Below are 20,137 nucleotides of genomic sequence, written 5' to 3' on the forward strand. Positions count from 1 at the left end.
AAAAGTCCGCCATTTTTACTTAGTCCATGTTTTACCCTATAACCTAGAGATTTTGTATTATCTGGTGTTTAGTACTAAAGCCATAATAACTATATTTAATGCAAAAGAAATGTCGGAACGTTACCATTTGAGAAATTACACTGCAAAGACTTTCCACCTTGCATTTATGTATTTTTTTAGATTTGGTGTATTTTTATAAACAAATCGTTTGCCTAATTATTTTGATAATTTAAACGGTTTGCTTGAAGAAAACAAAAAATAACATTTGTTTTTTTTTTCCCTTCGTGTTTTTGAGATCTGAGTGTGGCAGACGAACAAGGTGGTCAATTTGCTCAAACCTAATAGCGGCTTTTCCCCTTTCGGGGGCCGCTAAAACTCAAATGCACAAACTATATTTTGACTATCCAAGATGAGATTTCGTATAAAAAAGTTATGAATAGTATGCATTGAATTATTTATTTTAAATTGATCAACTAATATATGGATTTTAACTAACAGCTTTTTAGTTTATTTAACTATATTTACAAAATATATTTGTCTAGAATGTCTCCTTGTTTACAATGGAGATCATATGGATGAGAAAGAACAGGAAGAGTATATCAAAAATAATAGAAATATCATAATTTTGAAGGTAATTGTTTACTAAAATGTTTCTAATTAATACTTGTTAAACAAAAACATGTGTTCAATTAAAAAAGTGTTTCCATAAGTTTTTCCTTAAGAGAACACTTTGATCTTTCTAAATATCTAATGGAACATATTGATTAAATATCTCTATAAAATCGATTAATTGTCACGGTACCCTACTCGTTAATTATTAAAGTAATTCGAGGAACACCTAATTAGGCCTCGCGGAACACTACTATTCCGCGGAACACAGTTTGAGAAACACTGAATTGAAATGTTTATACATAGGTTTCCTCATAGATAACTCATTCTACAGAAACTTTTTTTTTTCATTTTTTTTTATGTTGAACAGTATTTGTCTGTTTAATATGTATGTATGTATCTATGTATCTATGTATTACTATGTATCTGTCTCTCTCTCTCTCTCTCTCTCTCTTATGTATGAATGCTTTTTCCCACGTCAAAAATCACTTTCAAACTAATGCTTTTGTTAATATTTTTTCCTCATTTTATTTTAATTCTTATATAAAATTGCGTAAAAGATATTTGTTTCCATAAACAGAAAATATCTTTAATTATGTATTTGAAAACACAGAACAGAAAATTATACAATTACTAATTTGATTGTTAAGTAGCTCTAATACATCTGAAATATAAAATGAATAAAAAATGGTGTGAAAAAATCAAATGATATGATAAAATTATTTTAAAAGTAACAATTCTTTTAATTTCAGGAATCTGAAAATTTAACCAGATTTGAGGAAGCCTTAAGTGATAAGTAAATTATGTTTCTTCCTACCAACTTTGCATTTAAATTAAAAACATCTAATGTTACGATCAGATTTATATATATATATACATTTGGTTTATCAGTTATTATATGCCATATGAATAGAGATTTTGCATCCGTTTACCAGATCTAGTGACGTACTAAAAGGGAAAGTTCTTTCAAAGAATTACGTCACAATGAACATCAACCAAACATGGACAGAAACTTCCATTGCACAGAAGATATTACATTCCTATTTGGGTAAGATCTTGTTACGTAGTACCCGACAAAATTATACTTTAAATAAAAAAACAATTCAAATACATAATAATTTAAACAATAAAGACAATAAATAATTAAAATTTATAGTTGAAAATGCATTTTTCTCTGTTAGGGCAGTCACGCTTGCAAAGATGGATTGGTACCATGGCCTTTAACACTTACATTTGAAATCTGCCAGGAAAAGCGAACGAATCTTTCCTTTTTTTTTTTTTGAGAAACATGATAACAAGCCAACATATTTGTTTTTGGCTGTTTTAAAATAAAAACATAATTTTAAACGGGCACATCTGGTACCGCTCGACTCTTAAAATTAATGGTATAAACAGCAATTTTGAAATGATATTGATCGGTTAAAAAAAGGTTTTTACCATTATAAAGGATATTTTTGTTAGGAGAATGTATGGGAGTGACTAGTGATGACGTCTGACCCACTTTGTGGGGGGTCGTCATCAGAACCAGATTGCTGGATTGGCGACCCTCGCACAGAACAGTGGCAGTTACATTATAGAAATATGAGACAAGCTCCCCGCAGTTAGCACTGTCCTTGATCACTTATAGCTGGTGAGGAAGCTCGGGAACGGAGCGCTGTGTACGCGGCACGGCCCGGTCTGGCCCAGTCAATCAATATGGTCGTCTACCACTTAGAGCCCTCAAACAGGACATGGGATGAAGAATCCCAATGTCAAGGCCTGGTTGTTGGATAAAAGCCTTTCTAACTACCAACGGAAAGAACGGTGCCTATCGGCGCCTATTCCCTATTGGACTTGATTGAAGGTAAAGATGGCGTCAGAAGTAGGGTTAGATGCCATTTTGGTCTGAAAGCAAGAGCTTTAAGAAAATGTGTAAAGTCTAATGGAACCGATTTTCTGCGGTTTCATCGTTTTATTTACCAACTAAACTTCTGTGGCAAGGTTTTGAATCCTGACCATATAATGAGGTAGCAAATCATTTTTTTTATTTGAAATATTTACTCAGAGCAATCAAAAGCAAGTATTTCAACAGAACTATTTCTAAAGGTTGTGGGATTTGGCTATATTATGTTCAATACCAAACTGCAAGTTGATATCTCTTAGCATTTCTTATGCTGACATAAGCGCTTTCGAACGATATTGCAACTCTTCATTTAGCAGGGTAAGAGGTGCACCTTATCACTTTTTTGCCTGTATATATAGTTCGTCCATCGTGGTTCGATGATGACCACATTGTCATCTAGGGGGCTGAGGGCTTTGCACTGGGGTTTTATGCCTCCTCATGTGGCTGTGAGACCTATGTGAGCCCGGAATGTTCGGCCGCACACTGGGCAGGTTATTCCAGCTGGAGCTAGTGTCGTTTGTCTTGCTTTTCTTTTCTGGCGTTTTTCTTCTGCAAGCGTTGTTCTTTTTTCCTCAGCAACCTGTGTGCCAGTTTTCACAGCGCGACGCCATGATGCTCTGTCATGTGCCTCTGTCTCCCAGGTGCCTGGGTCTATGCTGAACGCCTTCAGAGAAGCTTTGAGGGTGTCCCTGAAGCGCTTTCTTTAACCACCTTGCGAGCGCTTTCCTTCGCTTAGTTGGCCATACAAGAGTCGTTTAGGATGCGGTGGTCTTCCATTCTGTAGACGTGACCTGCCCATCGCAGCTGCGACTGCATCAGGATTGTGTGGATGCTTTGCAGACATGCTCTTCGAAGGACTTCATTTTCTGGTATTTTGTCCTGCCATTTGACTTTTAGTATTTTTCTAAGACATGTCATGTGGAAGTGGTTTAGTTTCTTTGCATGTTTACTGTACACTGTCCATGTTTCTGAGGCATAGAGTCATGTGGGGAGGATGACGGCTCTATAGACCCTTAGCTTTGTGTTTGTGGTGATGCCACGTCTGTTCCAGACATTTGTAGAACGTCTGCCATAGGATGGACTGGCCTTGGCAATACGAAGAGCGATTTCACTATCGATTTTTCCATTTCTGGAGAGTGTGCTGCCAAGATATGTGAATTTGTCCACTGCGTTTATATCCTGTCCATTTATAGTGATGCTTGGATCCGAGTAGGCTTTCCCAGGAGCAGGTAGATATAAGACTTCAGTCTTGATCGTATTGATGTTAAGGCCAAAGTCTGAGCATGCTCTTGGCGATGCTCTGCAGATCGTTTTTAGAGCAGGCATTTAGGGCACAGTCGGCAGCAAATAGCAAGTCTCTGATTACTGCTGCATTTGTTTTTTTATTTTGCTTAAAGCTGCCTTGGGTTGAATAGGCCACCATCAAATCTGTATGATATATTTATACCGTTGTTTTCTCTATTTGTGAATGCATCTGTCAGCATAGCGGAGAACATGATACTGAACAGTGTAGGTGCTAGGACACAGCCTTGTTTTACCCCGTACTAGCCTGTACCAATCTGCAAAAATACAAGCAGCTAAATAGGTATATCACAAAATAAAGAAATAATCCTATTTCTGAGGCTATTGAAGGATTTTTCAATGTTATCTTCCCATTCCATCAGGCTTTTAATTGACAAACCTTAACAGTCTCAATACCAAAGAGAGAGTTTATCACCATTTTGTTCCATGCTAATCAAGCTAAATATTGAACCAGATAGAAGGAGACGATAGAAGGCCAGTCCATCCTGTCGGGACCATTCGTTCTAGAAGGCCAGTCCATCCTGTCTAGACCAGACGTTATAGAAGGCCAGTCCATTCTGTCTATACCAGACGTTATAGAAGGCCAGTCCATCCTTTCTAGACCAGACGTTTTAGAAGGCCAGTCCATCCTGTCTAGACCAGACGTTATAGAAGGCCAGTCCATTCTGTCTAGACCATTCGTTATAAAAGGCAAGTCCATTCTGTCTAGACCAGACGTTATAGAAGGCCTCACCACTGACCTGCAACGTCCATCCTTTCTAGACCATTCGTTATAGAAGGCCAGTCCATCCTGTCTAGACCAGACGTTATAGAAGGCCAGTCCATCCTTTCTAGACCAGACGTTTTAGAAGGCCAGTCCATCCTGTCTAGACCAGACGTTATAGAAGGCCAGTCCATTCTGTCTAGACCATTCGTTATAGAAGGCAAGTCCATTCTGTCTAGACCAGACGTTATAGAAGGCCTCACCACTGACCTGCAACGTCCATCCTTTCTAGACCATTCGTTATAGAAGGCCAGTCCATTCTGTCTAGACCAGACGTTATAGAAGGCCAGTCCATCCTTTCTAGACCAGACGTTTTAGAAGGCCAGTCCATCCTGTCTAGACCAGACGTTATAGAAGGCCAGTCCATTCTGTCTAGACCATTCGTTATAGAAGGCAAGTCTATTCTGTCTAGACCAGACGTTATAGAAGGCCTCACCACTGACCTGCAACGTCCATCCTTTCTAGACCATTCGTTATAGAAGGCCAGTCCATCCTGTCTAGACCAGACGTTATAGAAGGCCAGTCCATTCTAACTAGACCAGACGTTAAAGAAGGCCAGTCCATTCTGTCTAGACCAGACGTTATAGAAGGCCAGTCCATCCTGTCTAGACCAGACGTTATAGAAGGCCAATCCATTCTGTCTAGACCATTCGTTCTAGAAGGCCAGTCCATCCTGTCTAGACCATTCGTTCTAGAAGGCCAGTCCATCCTGTCTAGACCAGACGTTATAGAAGGCCAGTCCATTCTGTCTAGACCAGACGTTATAGAAGGCCAGTCCATCCTTTCTAGACCAGACGTTTTAGAAGGCCAGTCCATCCTGTCTAGACCAGACGTTATAGAAGGCCAGTCCATTCTGTCTAGACCATTCGTTATAGAAGGCCAGTCCATTCTGTCTAGACCAGACGTTATAGAAGGCCTCACCACTGACCTGCAACGTCACAATCTAAGAGCAGTTTAGACCAAGAGCTCTTTGCCATGTCATAGAATTCGGCAAAGAGTATCCTCTTGTACCTAGGCCATGAAAGCGCTTCACCCTTATCTGGGCAGGGCTACCCAGCCGCCAATAAATGGAAGTAGCGTTCTTTCTTCGTATCTTTCTTATCTTATTGTCACATTGTAATAGTGTTTTTTTTTTCCTTAACCAATCACATTTTTTTTCTCAGCTTCCAATTTCCTCACCGGCAAAAGCCGTCGTCACTTTATTGTCTCTTAAACGATTGACACTAAATTAACGTTTTTTTGAGGTCCTTTTTTATCCGATCTGAATGGTAAAATTTCTTATTGTCCAGTCGTTTGCCAGCATAACTGCTGGATGTTCCCGCTTCCTTTTCAATCCAATTTCCTCGGCGTAAATCAGCAAGAAATGATGTAGGTCCTGGAAAGACTCGTCTTGGTCATGCTGAGGCAGGCAGTCTGGTTGACGTCTGTTATGGTTTCAGAGTCATGCTGTTAATAAAAAGTCAGGCTAAAAATACAATGTAAAATTCAAAATTCTAAATCACATAATATGTAGCAACATCATAAACCACTTAGACAAACATAGTGTCCTTATTCCATACCAACATGGCATTGGGAAATATAGATTATGTAAAACACAACTCATAGGATTAATTGATGATTTTTCAAAACGTTTAGATAATAGTAAACGTTTACATAAATAAAGCTTTTGACAAAGTTTACCACCATAGTTTGCTTAAAAAAAGTAAAAATGTTAGCATTGATGGTCCATTGCCAAAGTTGATAAAAGATTTTATGATAGGGAGAGAACAAAATGTAATAATACATGGCTCTAAATTAAGGGTGCACCGGATAGTACTTTTTGATATCCGGCCGGAGCAGGATATGACCGGATAGTAAAATTTGATATTCGGCCGGGGCCGGAGCCGGAGCCGGATACATAAGTGTCTTGTTAATAGCTTGTGTTGCTGAACATTTTACGAAACTGTTAAATAACATACCTATATTGGTTGTTTTTTTTCCTTTTATATACCGTATTGTCTTAAACTCTGTTACTGATTGATTTATTCAAGCTTAACAGTATTTCTAAAAATCTGTATAGCATGAGTGTGTCTGTGTGTATGTACGATGCCACCAACTGTAAAGGATGTGTGTAGGAAGGTCAATGTAAATAATGTTAGTATATATTTAACTAGTTACTAATGTAAATCTCTCATAAGTAAATTGCAAACTGCCTTGTATAGTGGTCGGATGTATGTGTTCATGAATTTCAGACCAACAACCTGGTCAGATATACCTAGTGAGGTTACACATGTAGTCCTAGTGTAGTGTGTATAGTTGTTTGTGTTAACCATCACGCATTGTTTTTTCCTTGAGCATACGCACGCAATAGAGTTGGGTGTCAGTCAAAAAAGATAACACATTGGCATGGTCAGTCAAGCACATAGATAAATTATACCCGTCCACTAGTTAGAGGTCCAGCATATTGTTTCTTTGTTTGCTAGATCTAACTGCGGTACTATTATTCAATTTATTTTATGCGATTTTAAAATTTACTGTAAGGTTTTCCGTTATTTATTAAGTCAAAAGAATTAAACAATGAAATTAGCTTTCTTTCTAAAGGTTTTAATACAAGGCAAAAAAAAAATACACACACGCAAACATGCACATCTTTGTTTTATTTTATTGTGCAAAGAACGTACGTAAGAAACATTAAATGCAAAGAACGTATGTTAGAAAAAGCTTCCTTAATTATTACTTACAGTAACTGTTACAAAAGGGAACGATAGTAAGCCTATGGATGTCAGGTGTGTAAAAGTCGTCCTAGCCTGATACACAGTGGCTAAGTACGCATCTTAAGTAAAAAAAATTAGTAATAACAGGGAGTTAATTGACTGTCACAAATTATTAAGAATATTGTTATCAAATCAAGACACTTAACTGCAGGAGTAATATTCAAGTTAACACGTTAGAAAAATATTTATTGACAGTGTAATATCTTTGTTAGCACATTGTGTTTTTTTCATTCTGGCTTAAAAAAATGATCAATGTCTATCAATACATTGGGTGTCAAGTACCAACGAAATAAAGAGTAGGGGGTGTTTAGCTCTCCATTTCAAGATATAGCTCTGGTCGTGTCTTCTACAAAATAATTAGTTACTGGCTTACTGGGCTATATAATCGCGCGGTTTGTGTTCTGTGTAGCTAAAGGTCACTCGTTTAGGTGCGTGTGATCTTTAGTCCAGCTTACTTATTGAGATTTATGTTCAAGTAACTCGGCACACTTGAAAAGGTGTGGCCTCTAGCCCAACCACGTGATTAAGATTTTTCTCCAAATAAGCAAACTCTTTGTCCGGATACCCGTGTAGATGTTAGGCTTGAAGTCCAGTCTACCCCCCCCCCCAATTAAGATTAGCTATTAAGTAAACAAACATAGTTCCCTCGTGTGACCTCTAGAGAGTGCTTACGTCCATCGTATCTTACTTGGGGGGAGGGTGTTGTTCATCTCGAAATATACCTGGTTACCTTAGAGGTGTGGCTCTTGTAGTCCAGCCCCCTTAATAAAGATTAACTACTAAATAAACAAACTCAGTTCCCTCGAAAGGTGTGACCTCTAGAGAGTGTCAATACGCTGACAGTAAACTTACGTCCATCGTATTGAACTTGTGGTCACCTACCTATTAAAAAAAACTCAATGTGATGGACAAAACAAATAAAAGGGGTGGGAGTTGTTCATCTCTACCTCTGGAGATATACCTGCACAGCTAGACAGACATCTGGTCAGCATGACGTAGTCAAGAACTAACCTACTCAAAGGTCGAGACAAATTGAAAAAAAGTGTCAGCCATTGCTGCTCTGTATGTAAAGCGCATTTATGATGTAAAGTTTCATTTCATTTATAATAAGTTATTAACACGCCTTCTCTTTATAATAAACGATGTTTGGTGCATTATTCATAATGGCTCTATTTTTAAGCACATTATTTTGTTTTAATATAAACATTAATACATTCTACAACAGACATTAATGGAACGAGGTCCACTTTATGCATATTAAATATGTGTATTTTTTACTATCCGGTTTACTATCCGGTAGTGATATCCGACCGGAGCCGAATAGCACCGGATAGTAAAAAACGCCGGATATTCGGCAGAAGCCGGAGCCGGAGCGACTATCCGGTGCACCCCTACTCTAAATACACATATAACAGTAAACTCGGGGTTAACATAAGGAACAGTCTTAGGTCCACTACTATTTTTAATTTACTTAAATGATTTACCAAATTGCATTAGTTTAGAAACAAAAGTCAAATTGTTTGCAGACGATTGCATAATATGTTTAACATGTAAACAACAAAAGATACAGAAATTAGATGAATTACAGACATGGGGATCATATTGAAGCATGTCTTTCCACCCAGAAAAAAGTCAGTTGTTAAGAGTAACTAAAATATCTAACACAAATAAATTTCACTTATCTTATTCATGGTAAACCAGTAACGCAGACTAAAAACGCAAAATACCTAGGTGTTGTAATAAATGAAAAATTGTCATACAATCCCCATATTGATGAAACTATTAAAAAATAAAACAAGTCATTAGGTTAATTAGAAGAAATTTCTATAAATCAAATAAGAACGTAAAACTCAAATGTTATTTAACCATCGCATTCGGGGTCTGCCTTTGTGTCGCCTACCTTTGTTGTTTTCTTTGCCTTATTACAGAAAACAGCAAAGTCATTGAGATTTCTGTTATCTGACATTCTTTCAAGGTGACCTGCCCAACGTAGTCTGTTTGTTTTTTTTTAATTTTGGTCACTTTTTTGGGTCTTCATGTAATTGATCTATATCATGGTTAGTGCGTGTCCTCCACCCAGTTTCATCCTGTATGGCACCATAGATTTTCCTAAGAATTTGTGGTTCTCAAGTATTAAGTAAATTTTCTGATGTCTTAGTCAGTGTCCAAGTCTCACTTGCATACATTGCTGCTTGTCTAATTATGGTTTTGTATATTATTTTCTTGGTTTTCCTTGAAATTGTTGTCCTCTTAAGTAAACGTTGAGTGCTATAAATTGTCATTACGATGTACTTGGTTTTACTGTCATTGACCTCCAGTCCTGCTGGTCAAGATGCTTCTTCTAGTTGTGTGAAGGCTCTAGCAATGTCAGAGGTTCCTTTACCCTATAAGGAAATGTCATCGGCATAAGCATAAGGTATTGTAGAGGTTGGCTGTATATCGTCCCTGCTGGTTGTGGACCCATGTTTTCTCTTCTGAAATAATAGTAATAATTCCCCTTGCGTTAATGTGTATATTTCTTATAACTCTCTCCAGTGTCAAATTAAATAGCACGCAAGAAAGCGAGTCACCTGTCTTAATCCTCGTTTAATCCTAAATTCTCTTGAGTGTTCTCTTCGAATTATGACTATACTTTTTGAGTTGTTTAATGTCATAAGTCTTGTTAGCTTGTTAGTTATTCCAAAATCCTGTAGAGTGTCATATAGGTATTTCTTTCTGATACTGTCATAAGCCATTTTATAGTCTATAAAGAGTTGGGGGATTGGTATGTTCTTTTCATGGCATTTTTCTAGTATACATCTTAGTGTTAAGATATAATCGGTTGTAAATTTATTGGGTCTTAAACCACATTGGTAGTCACTTAAGATTTCTTTTAAGCCTAGACAGGATCTTATATGTCATATAGAGAGATCCCTTGTAATTACAGCACTTTAGCTTGGATCCTTTTTTGTGTGTATTGGGGTTATAAGAACTGTTTCCCTTCCTCCCAAATTCTTGATATTATTCTGTGTATTTGTAAGTCTTTCCCTTCATATTTAATTACTTGTGCTGTAATTTGGTCCTCTCCTGGTGCTTTGTGATTCTTCATGGTCCTAATTATTTCTGATGTTTCAATGAGTGTTGGTGGGTTCACTAAGGATCTGGTCCTCCATGTGGCAGTTCATATTCTCCATTGTTTCTATCTTCAGTGGTATTTAGGATCTCCTCAAAGTATTCAGCCCATCTCTCAATGACTTTGCTGTTTTCTGTAATAAGCTGACCATCTTTATTCTCACACATGTGTAATCTAGCTTGAAATCGTTTTTTGTTCAACTTTAATTTTCATATACATTCCTCTCATGTCTCCCGCGTTTGTTAATTCCTAAATTTGAGTAATCTTGGACTTTTCCCATTCCCGTTTTTTCTTTCTCACAACTTTTGTGGCCCTTTTTCTTCCTTCATTGTATTGCCTCCTAGTGTTTCTGGTTTCTCTCTGTAGCATTATCATTCGGGCATTGTTCTTCTCTTCTATAGTTTGTCTGCATTCATCATCATACCACCCTATTTTCTCGTTCTTTTGTTTAAATCCAACTACCTTTTCTGTTGTTCTTTTTATAGCATGCTTTATTATTTCCCAATGTTCATTTGTGTTATTTTCGCTGTCCTTTTCTAATGTTGTTAGTTAAGTTTGGAGTGCAATTCTATAAAATTCTGCCACCAGTGGATGCTTTTTTAATTTTTTGACTATCATACAGCTGTGCTATCTTTCTTTTGTAATTATGTATAGTAATTATTCTTTGTCTATGTTTAGCTTTTACTAGTAGGTGGTCTGAGTCAGCATTTGCTCCTCTGAAACTTTTTACGTCTAATATATCTGATCCGTGTCTCTTATATATAAGTATGTGATTTATTTTATTTTGGGTGTTGCCATCAGGTGAGATCCAGATTATCTTGTGAATATTCTTATGTTGTGTTCTTGTATTGCAAAAAAACATTCTTTTCCCTGATGCTAAATCCACTAATCTTATGCCATTATTGTTGGTCTCTTCATGTAAGCTTTTTTTGCCAATTGTTGGTCTGAATGCTGGTTCTTTTCCAATTTTTCATTGAAATCTCCTAGGACTATATTTATATCATGTTTTGTGCTTCATTATAAATTCTTTCCAGTCCATCATAGAAGGCTTCTTTTGTGTTATCATCTGCATCTTCAATAGGGGCATGAACATTGATAAATGATATGTTGAAGAATTATCATTTCAAGCATAGTGAGCAGAGTCTATCACTTACAGGTTTAAATCCAATGACATTACCTACCATTTCCTGTTTAACAGGCCAATAATAGAATTTGACCCCTCAACTAAAGAAAACAATAAGAAACTGGAACATACACTAAATAGAGCAGTCAGATTCATAACAAACAAATATTCCCAGTTGAGTAACACCTTCAGCAAAATAACTAAATTAAGAAAGCAATAGATAGAGCAGAGATAGATAAAAATATCGAAAATTGATTGTGTGTCATATAAAAAGATAAAAAGATTAAAGGAATTTGGATGACATTTTATTTTATCCCCGGTCACTTCATCCCCAATTAAATATTTTTTCTTCTACACTGTTTAGTTGTGCTGTTATGGCTTTGATTTTAATACCTCATTTCATGTAAAAAATAAATAGGCTGATATAGAATGCTTTTATTTACATCTTATTAATGCGTTTATAGTGTTTCCCCTTGGTTACAAATCTTATAATATATTGTAAATTTGGGTGTGTACTTAGCTATAGCGCTTATATTGAATGTGGTGAGTATAATATTATAATATCATGAGAATGACGTAATTATCAAAGGCCAAGATGTGGTGGAAGTAGTGGACATCTTCTGAGAGATGAGAACGATTAGAATACTAATGATCATGACTCTGATAATTCCTGACGTACATCTTTCACATTATTTTATTTTTCAATCGCTCTTTCTTGAAATATGGTTGTATTTTTTTTCTAATAAAAGCTGACTTCCCCCATCTTAGGATATCATGTTGCCTATAAAAGTTTTAAACATTAAAGTTATACATTGTGTTATAGGCAAAGAGAATTACAAACATTGTTCCGCAAAATGAATCGATGGATCGTATTCTGTTATTACAATAGCCTATCTGCTTTATATAGATGAACACATAAAAACTATTTTACATGACCTCTATATCTATAAATGTTATATTTCTGTAGTTTCTAGTGACCTTTAATTGTATTCTTAACAAATATATTACACTATTTGATATGTAAATAAAAATGAATATATTAAATATTAATTGTTTTATTAGTTCTACGATTACTCTTTGTTGGATAAAATGATCAGATAATGAAATGACCAGGGGATGAAATGACCGGGGATGAATTGGAATGAAATGACTGGGGGGGGGAAATGACGAGGGATAAAGTGACCGGGGATGAAATGACCGGGGATAAAATGACCATAACCAGATTTTTATAGGTTAAGAGATTTAGGGTAAATAAAATTGAGAAAGACTAAAAAATGATAACTAATATACCATTTTGTTATTCGCATATGCATGAAAAAAATTATAAGAAAGTAATTCATGTAGCTATTTTATTTCTTTGCGCAATTTAGGTAAAGGCACTGCAGAAGATTTTCTTTTACTGTGCATTCGGCTGAATCAGTTAGATCTTGCAGTTCAGCATGGTGGACTGTGGAAGTTCAACTCACTGGACTCTAAGGTATTAACTTTTTATCTAATTTTGAAACTATTATTGCAGTACTTTAACAGAACAAATAATAATTTTAACAGCTAAAACGTTATTACACAGAATGACAAAAATAACTACACTTATAGTAAAGGGCAAGACACAGTAGATAGTACACAATCTCAAAGAAATATCTGAATTGAACGTTAGCAAAAAAAAAATACAAGCTTGGATTCTCAACTTTCATATAAAACGCCCACAGTATGTAAAAGTGAACAGACATGTGTCAGACACGAGAGAGATTAGCACTCGTGAGCCGCAGGGGTGCGTCTTGCTACCAGTATTGCATACAACATACACAAATGACATTCAGAGCCTATCAGCTGACACTTCCATTGTAAAATTTACTGACGACACAGCCTCATTGCAATTGACGAAAATCTGTACCATTCAACAATTAACACTTTTTACCAATTATGTAAAGATAGCTTCTTAATTTTAAATGTTCAGAAAATTAAAGAAATGATAATATATTTTAGGAAACATAAACTCCATCTTGCAGAAACTCAGATAAACAACGGACGGTAGAGCAAGTGTAAAAATAAAAAATACCTAGGTACAACCATTAACAACATACTGAAATGGAGTAAATACTGTCCAAACCTTTACACCAAAAATGACCAACGACTCTTCTATCTTAGAAAGTTAAGGAACTTTGACATCGACAAAAAATATTTAAACTTGTGTATACAACCATCAGCAGTCTAATTAATTTGCCATCACCTGCTAGTATGGTAATACTTCACTGGCACAAAGACTTAGACTAAATAGACTAAATTCAAAAAGCATCGCATATCACTCGAACACAGCTACCATCTCTTGACACGCTTTTTCATGAAAGATGCCTTTTCAAAACGCTCACGATTCTTAAAGACAACCTGCATCCATTAAACCACTGTTACATAAGATCTGAACGAAGTGGTTTTCTCTTTTCCATTAGAACTAAAACAGAAATATCTAAAAACATTTGGTCAGAGTGTTACAAGATCATCTGTCGTTATCAAGAAGTAAATAGAATTCCATGCATAAAGCGCTGGTTGTGAGTGTGTTTGTGTTTCGTTTGTGAATGTTGTTCGTAGTTGCATCTATATTGTTATTGTTACAGTAGTTACGCTAAGGTTGTCAATTGTAGTAAAACTGAATTTCCATTTTATTGAATCAATAAAAATTATCTTACTTCACTTCGCTAATATATAAAAGCATTTAGGGACACGATCTGTATAAACAAGAATATCACCATAATTAGGTAACAAAACCCACTGTAAGAAAATATTATTCATTTAATTATTTCTTAAAGAGATCATCTAGAATCTAGATATAGACATATATTTATTTGTTTTTTTTTTATTTTATTTTTAACGGTCACCGAATGGGGAATACACGCTATTAGCTTTGTATGGTCCGTCTGTCTATCCGTCCGTTCCGTTGAGATCTAGTAAACTAGAAAAGATATTGAAAATCCAACATCATGATATTTTAGACCACTTAAAGTTGTGATGCAACGGATATTTTTTTTTCCTAAAAACGTAAAAACAATTTTTTTTTAAATCAACTATGCAAGCATTTTTTTAATTGAAAATATATCAGTTTTACAACAATAAACTATATATAGTAACAAACACAGGTGGCTATTTAGTAAGGGTTGTGACTATTTATCATATTTTTAACAAATTAATGCAATCAGTTTAAGATTTTTTGGCAAAAATTATTTTTTTTTACAAATGTATTACAGAATTAATAAACATTGTAACCTTGTTATTAATAAATTTTACAAAAGAAAACATATCTGGTTGTGTTTGTTTTTTTTAAACTAATTGAATGCAATTACACTTTGAATAAGTGTTTGTTTTTTTTTTTTAATTACTTTTAGGTTGTTTTTGTTCCATTATTCATTACATATTACGATAATAAGAGCAAAGTACTCGCTCATCAGCTTCATAAAGGAAAAATGGTCATAAAAAAATCAACACTATTTCTATGATGCTTGTTTTACTTTGTTTAACCACTATGTCTTTGTGTGTCAATTCATTTTAGGCTAAGGATGAGAATAAGCTCATAAGAAAACAGATTGTGTTGTTTTCCAAAAGTCTTGAGCGCTTTGACTTTATCAAATATCTTATACAACATGGAGTGAAAATAAAAGACTATTTAGAGAGAGACGATATCCTTGACGTAAGTAATATATTTTTTATTTGGAAACTTTAAAGTTAAAAAAAAATATTTTGCGGTCTTTCATTTTTTTTTCCTTGCAATAGATGAGAACAACCGTGTAATTTTAGACGCACTTATTGTTAAAAAAAAACAATTGTTAATTTGTGTACATATAATCATATATAGTTTCCACAACTTGTTTCCCTAAATGCGTCAGTGTTACTAGAATGCTAGGAAACATGTGTACTAGTGCTCCTTTTTCCCTAGTGTCATTAGAGCATTGTAAGCTTTGGGCAGGAGCGGATCGTTTCCCTTAGTAGGCTACCCATCTAGGAGACGGAAAACTCGGTATCCAAACCTCCGCTGCGTTGCGCTATATCTAAACACAGGAAAGGCTTCGTGAGGCAACTCTGAAGAGAAATCATGAGATGGTGACCCTTAGGCAGATAGTGGAACACTGTTCTACAGCCAGAGAGAACCTGCCGCGCTACTGATCCTAAACTTTATCGGATATTCCGTTCCATGGTCACATCTGTTGAATGGAGAAGAGAAAATGCTGTGTGGGCAAAATTGTTTCGACAATAAAAATTCACTAGCAGATCTAGAGAGGGTGTCGGACAAATTTTAGTAAAGATATCGAACAATTTGTACACGAATTTACTAATTATATACTAATTTATTATATTTCAACCTATTTTTAGATTATTTGCCCCTCCTCTCTAGTATGTTGGACGATTTAGTAGAGTTGGGAGGGGGTGATGACCTAAATCCCCCACATAAGCTTTCTAGTGGGGGTGGGCGGTCAAATTTATTTCTAGAAATTATAGTCTGTTAACAGATTAACAGATAAGATTAAAATTTGTCACTGATATTTAAACCCATCTTCTATATTATGTCATTAACCTGTTGGCTGATTTCTAGCTAAACAATTTGAGTGAGGAGGAGGTCAAATTTGTGTCGAGAAATCATAGTTTGTGAACAAAATTAGTTGAATATCTATAAAATATAAACTACTAGACATATGTTACCCGCGACCCGCGGGTCTTTATTTGCGCATTACTGTCGATATAGTCACTGAGAGTGTTTTGTAAACAATTAAACGAAATAAAAATGTAATAAGTACAGCGAATGTGTCAATGTAAAAATAGTGTGAATGAAGCTATGAAATTAAAATAGCTAATAGGCTTAACTCCATTTTTTCAAATGTAAACATTTGCTTTTAGGGCTACATATATTTGATTAAAATTTGAGATGAATAGACTTAATTTTGTATGTTCATGTGTTAAAGTATAAAGTAGATCTTAAGGTAGACATAGATCTAAATCTACACTAATCTAGAGTTAAAAATTTTTCTTTTATAGAGTTCATTCTGTGTTGCGCATGCGTGACCTTTTTTCATGAATGAATTTAGGCCTAACTCAACACGGCTATGCAACTTAAGCGAACAGCGAACGAATGTATTAAAAATGCTTTAGAAAAACAAATTTGAATGTTAAATTGATTAAAATATCAAATGAATGGACAATAATTAGTATGTTTTTGTGTTAAAGCACAAAACTATCTTTGCGAAAAGAACTTTTATCATCTTAGAGTCCAATAAGAGTTTTAGACCTAGACCTAGGAATAGACTCAGTAGAGAGATGTGTTAATGTGTAACCAATTGGTATTGTCTAATGAAAGAATGTTCGCCAGGAAATCTGTAGTCACATATATCAGGAACTAATTTATGTAAAAAATGCTTTTGAAACACAAAATTAAAGGTCAATTTCATTATATATTGAAATCAATGGATCTTCTTTTGTATTTTCATGTGTCAAAGTAAAAAAACTATCTGCTCAAAGTGTATTTCTTAAAATTAGATCTAGGTCTAAATCCTTTCGATCTTTTCTCATGTCAACATTGTTAACCATGGCCTAAATCCATAAATACTTTAGCTTTAATAGAGTCGCACAACTTTTTTTTTTGAGGGTCTTAAGTTTGTTTTAGGGCTACAATACATACACTACGGTCTAAGTTAGTACCCAAGGAACATTCCTGCCTAGTTTTATCAAGATTGGTCAAGCGGTTTTGATGTTTATAAGTAACATACATACATACATACACCTCACATTCTACTTTATAATATAGATTATTAATATTTGAACCCATTATTATGTTGCACCACACTCTAATCTTAAATTTTATCATTAGTAAATATAAAATGAAAAAGGGTTGTATCAGGTGGTAGGGACAATACATGCAATCACCCTCGGCCCATCAGATAAACCAATACTTTTTCTTTTGTATTTTAGTTATGAAATTATAAAATTTTTAAAAAGTCACTAATATAATTTAAATATGTTTTAAATTAAGTTCTTATATCGAGTAATCTCATCCCTATTTCTTTAATGCCAAATGCAATTATTTGCAGACATTATAAAAAAAAAGGAGCAAGTACTCTTACTTGATTAAAAGTTTTATTTTTACCGTCTCCTCCACTTTTCAGACGAAAACAAGACGTTTTAAAACAGAATAGACAATTATGGCGACAGAAATTATGTAATTGCACATACATTTATCATAATTATTTTAAGAAAGATTTTGTTTTGGAAAGTTTAGAATTCATAAGAAATTTATCTGTATAATATAAACAAATTGAGATGAGTTCTGAACCAAATATTCTTTTCCTAGTCGCCACATTGCAACCTTTACCAATCTGATATTATTATACTGTATAAATAAATGTGGGGCTATAACTCACTATTTCGTCTGCGTTTGTCATCGGCAGCATATTTTCTTTTGGTCTCAAATGTGTAACCTGCGGTCTTCGTGAATGACCTCCAGCTGTCTCGTTCCGACACCACATGCAGCCAGGTGCTCTCTTCTTCGGACTCAAAGACAAGCCTTATTATAACTCACTATTTATAATTGAATCCTTCCAATGCAAAAGTTTAGTAGAACCTAATTGGTAAAACACAAATTCTCCTCCCACTTTCGATTTTTTTTTTGTTTTGAGCTTTCAATTATAGTTCTGTTACAAAACGAAGTTAAAAATAAGCTTATTAAACAAAATGTATAAATATACATAAATATCACTAATAAATATATATATATATCATGGGCGTAGCCAGGGGGGTTTGGGGTTCAAACCTCCCCGAAAAGAAATCCCCACCCACAGGGGGGAATCAAAATTTAGTGACTGATTTTTGCTTTGATTTTATATATTTTAGGTGAGATTTTAATACTAAAACGTTACATGCCCCAGCGCAGCCAAGGGGGTTTTGAGTTTAAACCCCGTACCAGGGCATTTTGCAGTCAAATCCCTATCTTCTATAAAACAAAAACGGAAATAAAATGCAAGCAAAAATCCCCAATTTCCAAGAGCATAGCTAAGTAAAATTTTGATTAAAAAAAAACCTCCAAATTTACGATACCCCCCTCCTACAATATCAGACTATCCATACATCAGTCACCAGATTCTATCAGCGTAGCCTAGAGTGGTTCTTGTTTAAAACCCCCTTAAGCGAGATTATCGCTAAAAACCACCTCTTCAATACATAAAAGAAAATTACATACTCAGAATTCTATGATTCTATCCATTATGACAAGGATATATATGTTGCCTTTTAGTATCTCAGGAAAATGGCAAGCTATATTCAGTGCAATTCTCTGGAATGAAACACCTAGGTTTTACTGTTGTAGGGATCCCTTTGATTGACGCTGTGGTCCTTTAATTGTTGGACATCGGTCACATCTTATGCACCAGTCCTCTATGTCTTCCTTGTACTAACAGCATTAAAAAGCTCTTTCTTACTTTCTCCAACGTCTTGTTAATAACCAAGTGACCACCCGTGGATCCATTGTGCAACTTTTGGAGTACTTCTTAGATTCCAACTTTTGACATAACTATTTGTAATCGTGTTGATGTCCCATCAGTAGATTCCCACATACGCTTAAGAACATGGCTGGCTGCCTGGTCGTGCGGTTTGCGCGCTGGACTGTCGTTCGGATTTATCGACGGTCGAGGGTTCAAACCCTGCCCGCTGCCATCCCCCGTCGTCCTGCGGGAGGTTTGGACTAGGAAGTAAACTATCTTCAACTCTGAAGGAACATCCGAAACATGTAAAACAAAAAAACACTGTTTTCTACTACCGCTGAGGTCAACAACTGTGGCAGCGAGGAAGAGAAAACAACCGCTCTAGTAGTGTACTTTAGAGAAAAGGCTTTCATAGTACTACAATCCATTTCAAACCAGCAGGATTACGCTGCTCTCTTTCAGGCTATGGAGCTTCGATACGGTGACGAGCACTTACAAGAAGTTTATAGAATTCAGCTTAAGTCCAGACAACAGCGGTCGGTGAAACCCTACAAGAGTTAAAGAAGGACGAACGTCTTGCCCATCTGGCATACCCTACAGCAGCACAGGAGTTCCTCGAAGTAATCGTCACTAATGCCTTCATTGATTCAGTTTGGGACCCAGAGTTACGTAAAGTAATTAGCGTTAGTAGCAAGCGTAGTTTCATAATGAAAGGTGTAACTAACAGTGGGTAAGCTAACATTTTTCAATCGTCTTCTGGCATTCTTTTATCCATATGAACCTTTTTTTTTTCTGTTCTGTCTTAGAGAAGCCAGGAAAAATGCGTCGGTAATAAAAGCAAAGGCCCAAAAAAAACTTTCAATTCCTGTACACTTCCAGAGACAGGTCATTGCCAAACAGCTTCACCTTTGTCTGGATCTATGCTTATACCCTCGCTTAATAAGACATAGCCCACATATTTGACTTCTTGCTTGTATAGGTCATGCTTCAATGGGTTGAGGTTCATGCCCGCACTTCCAATCCTCTGAAATACTTCTCTCGATTATATTATGATCATTTTATCATGATATACTAGACAAGTATTCCAGTAAAGACCTCTTAAAACTTGCTCTATTAATCTTTCAAAAGTGGCTGCTTTATTG

At 35.5% G+C, this 20,137-nt stretch overlaps 1 protein-coding gene across 1 annotated transcript in view; it reads left to right on the top strand.

Moving 5' to 3' along the window:
* LOC106052197 (transient receptor potential cation channel subfamily M member 1-like) overlaps window positions 1-20,137 on the top strand; it is a 93,064-nt gene that overhangs the window by 16,283 nt on the left and 56,644 nt on the right. Inside the window, exons 8-12 of the mRNA XM_056004107.1 lie at window positions 543-631; window positions 1,362-1,405; window positions 1,545-1,657; window positions 12,915-13,021; window positions 15,083-15,220. Coding sequence (XP_055860082.1) covers window positions 543-631; window positions 1,362-1,405; window positions 1,545-1,657; window positions 12,915-13,021; window positions 15,083-15,220 — 491 coding nt within the window. The remainder of the gene's footprint in view (window positions 1-542; window positions 632-1,361; window positions 1,406-1,544; window positions 1,658-12,914; window positions 13,022-15,082; window positions 15,221-20,137) is intronic.

This window comes from Biomphalaria glabrata, chromosome 11 (assembly GCF_947242115.1).
Source record: "Biomphalaria glabrata chromosome 11, xgBioGlab47.1, whole genome shotgun sequence".
Lineage (NCBI taxonomy): Eukaryota > Metazoa > Mollusca > Gastropoda > Planorbidae > Biomphalaria > Biomphalaria glabrata.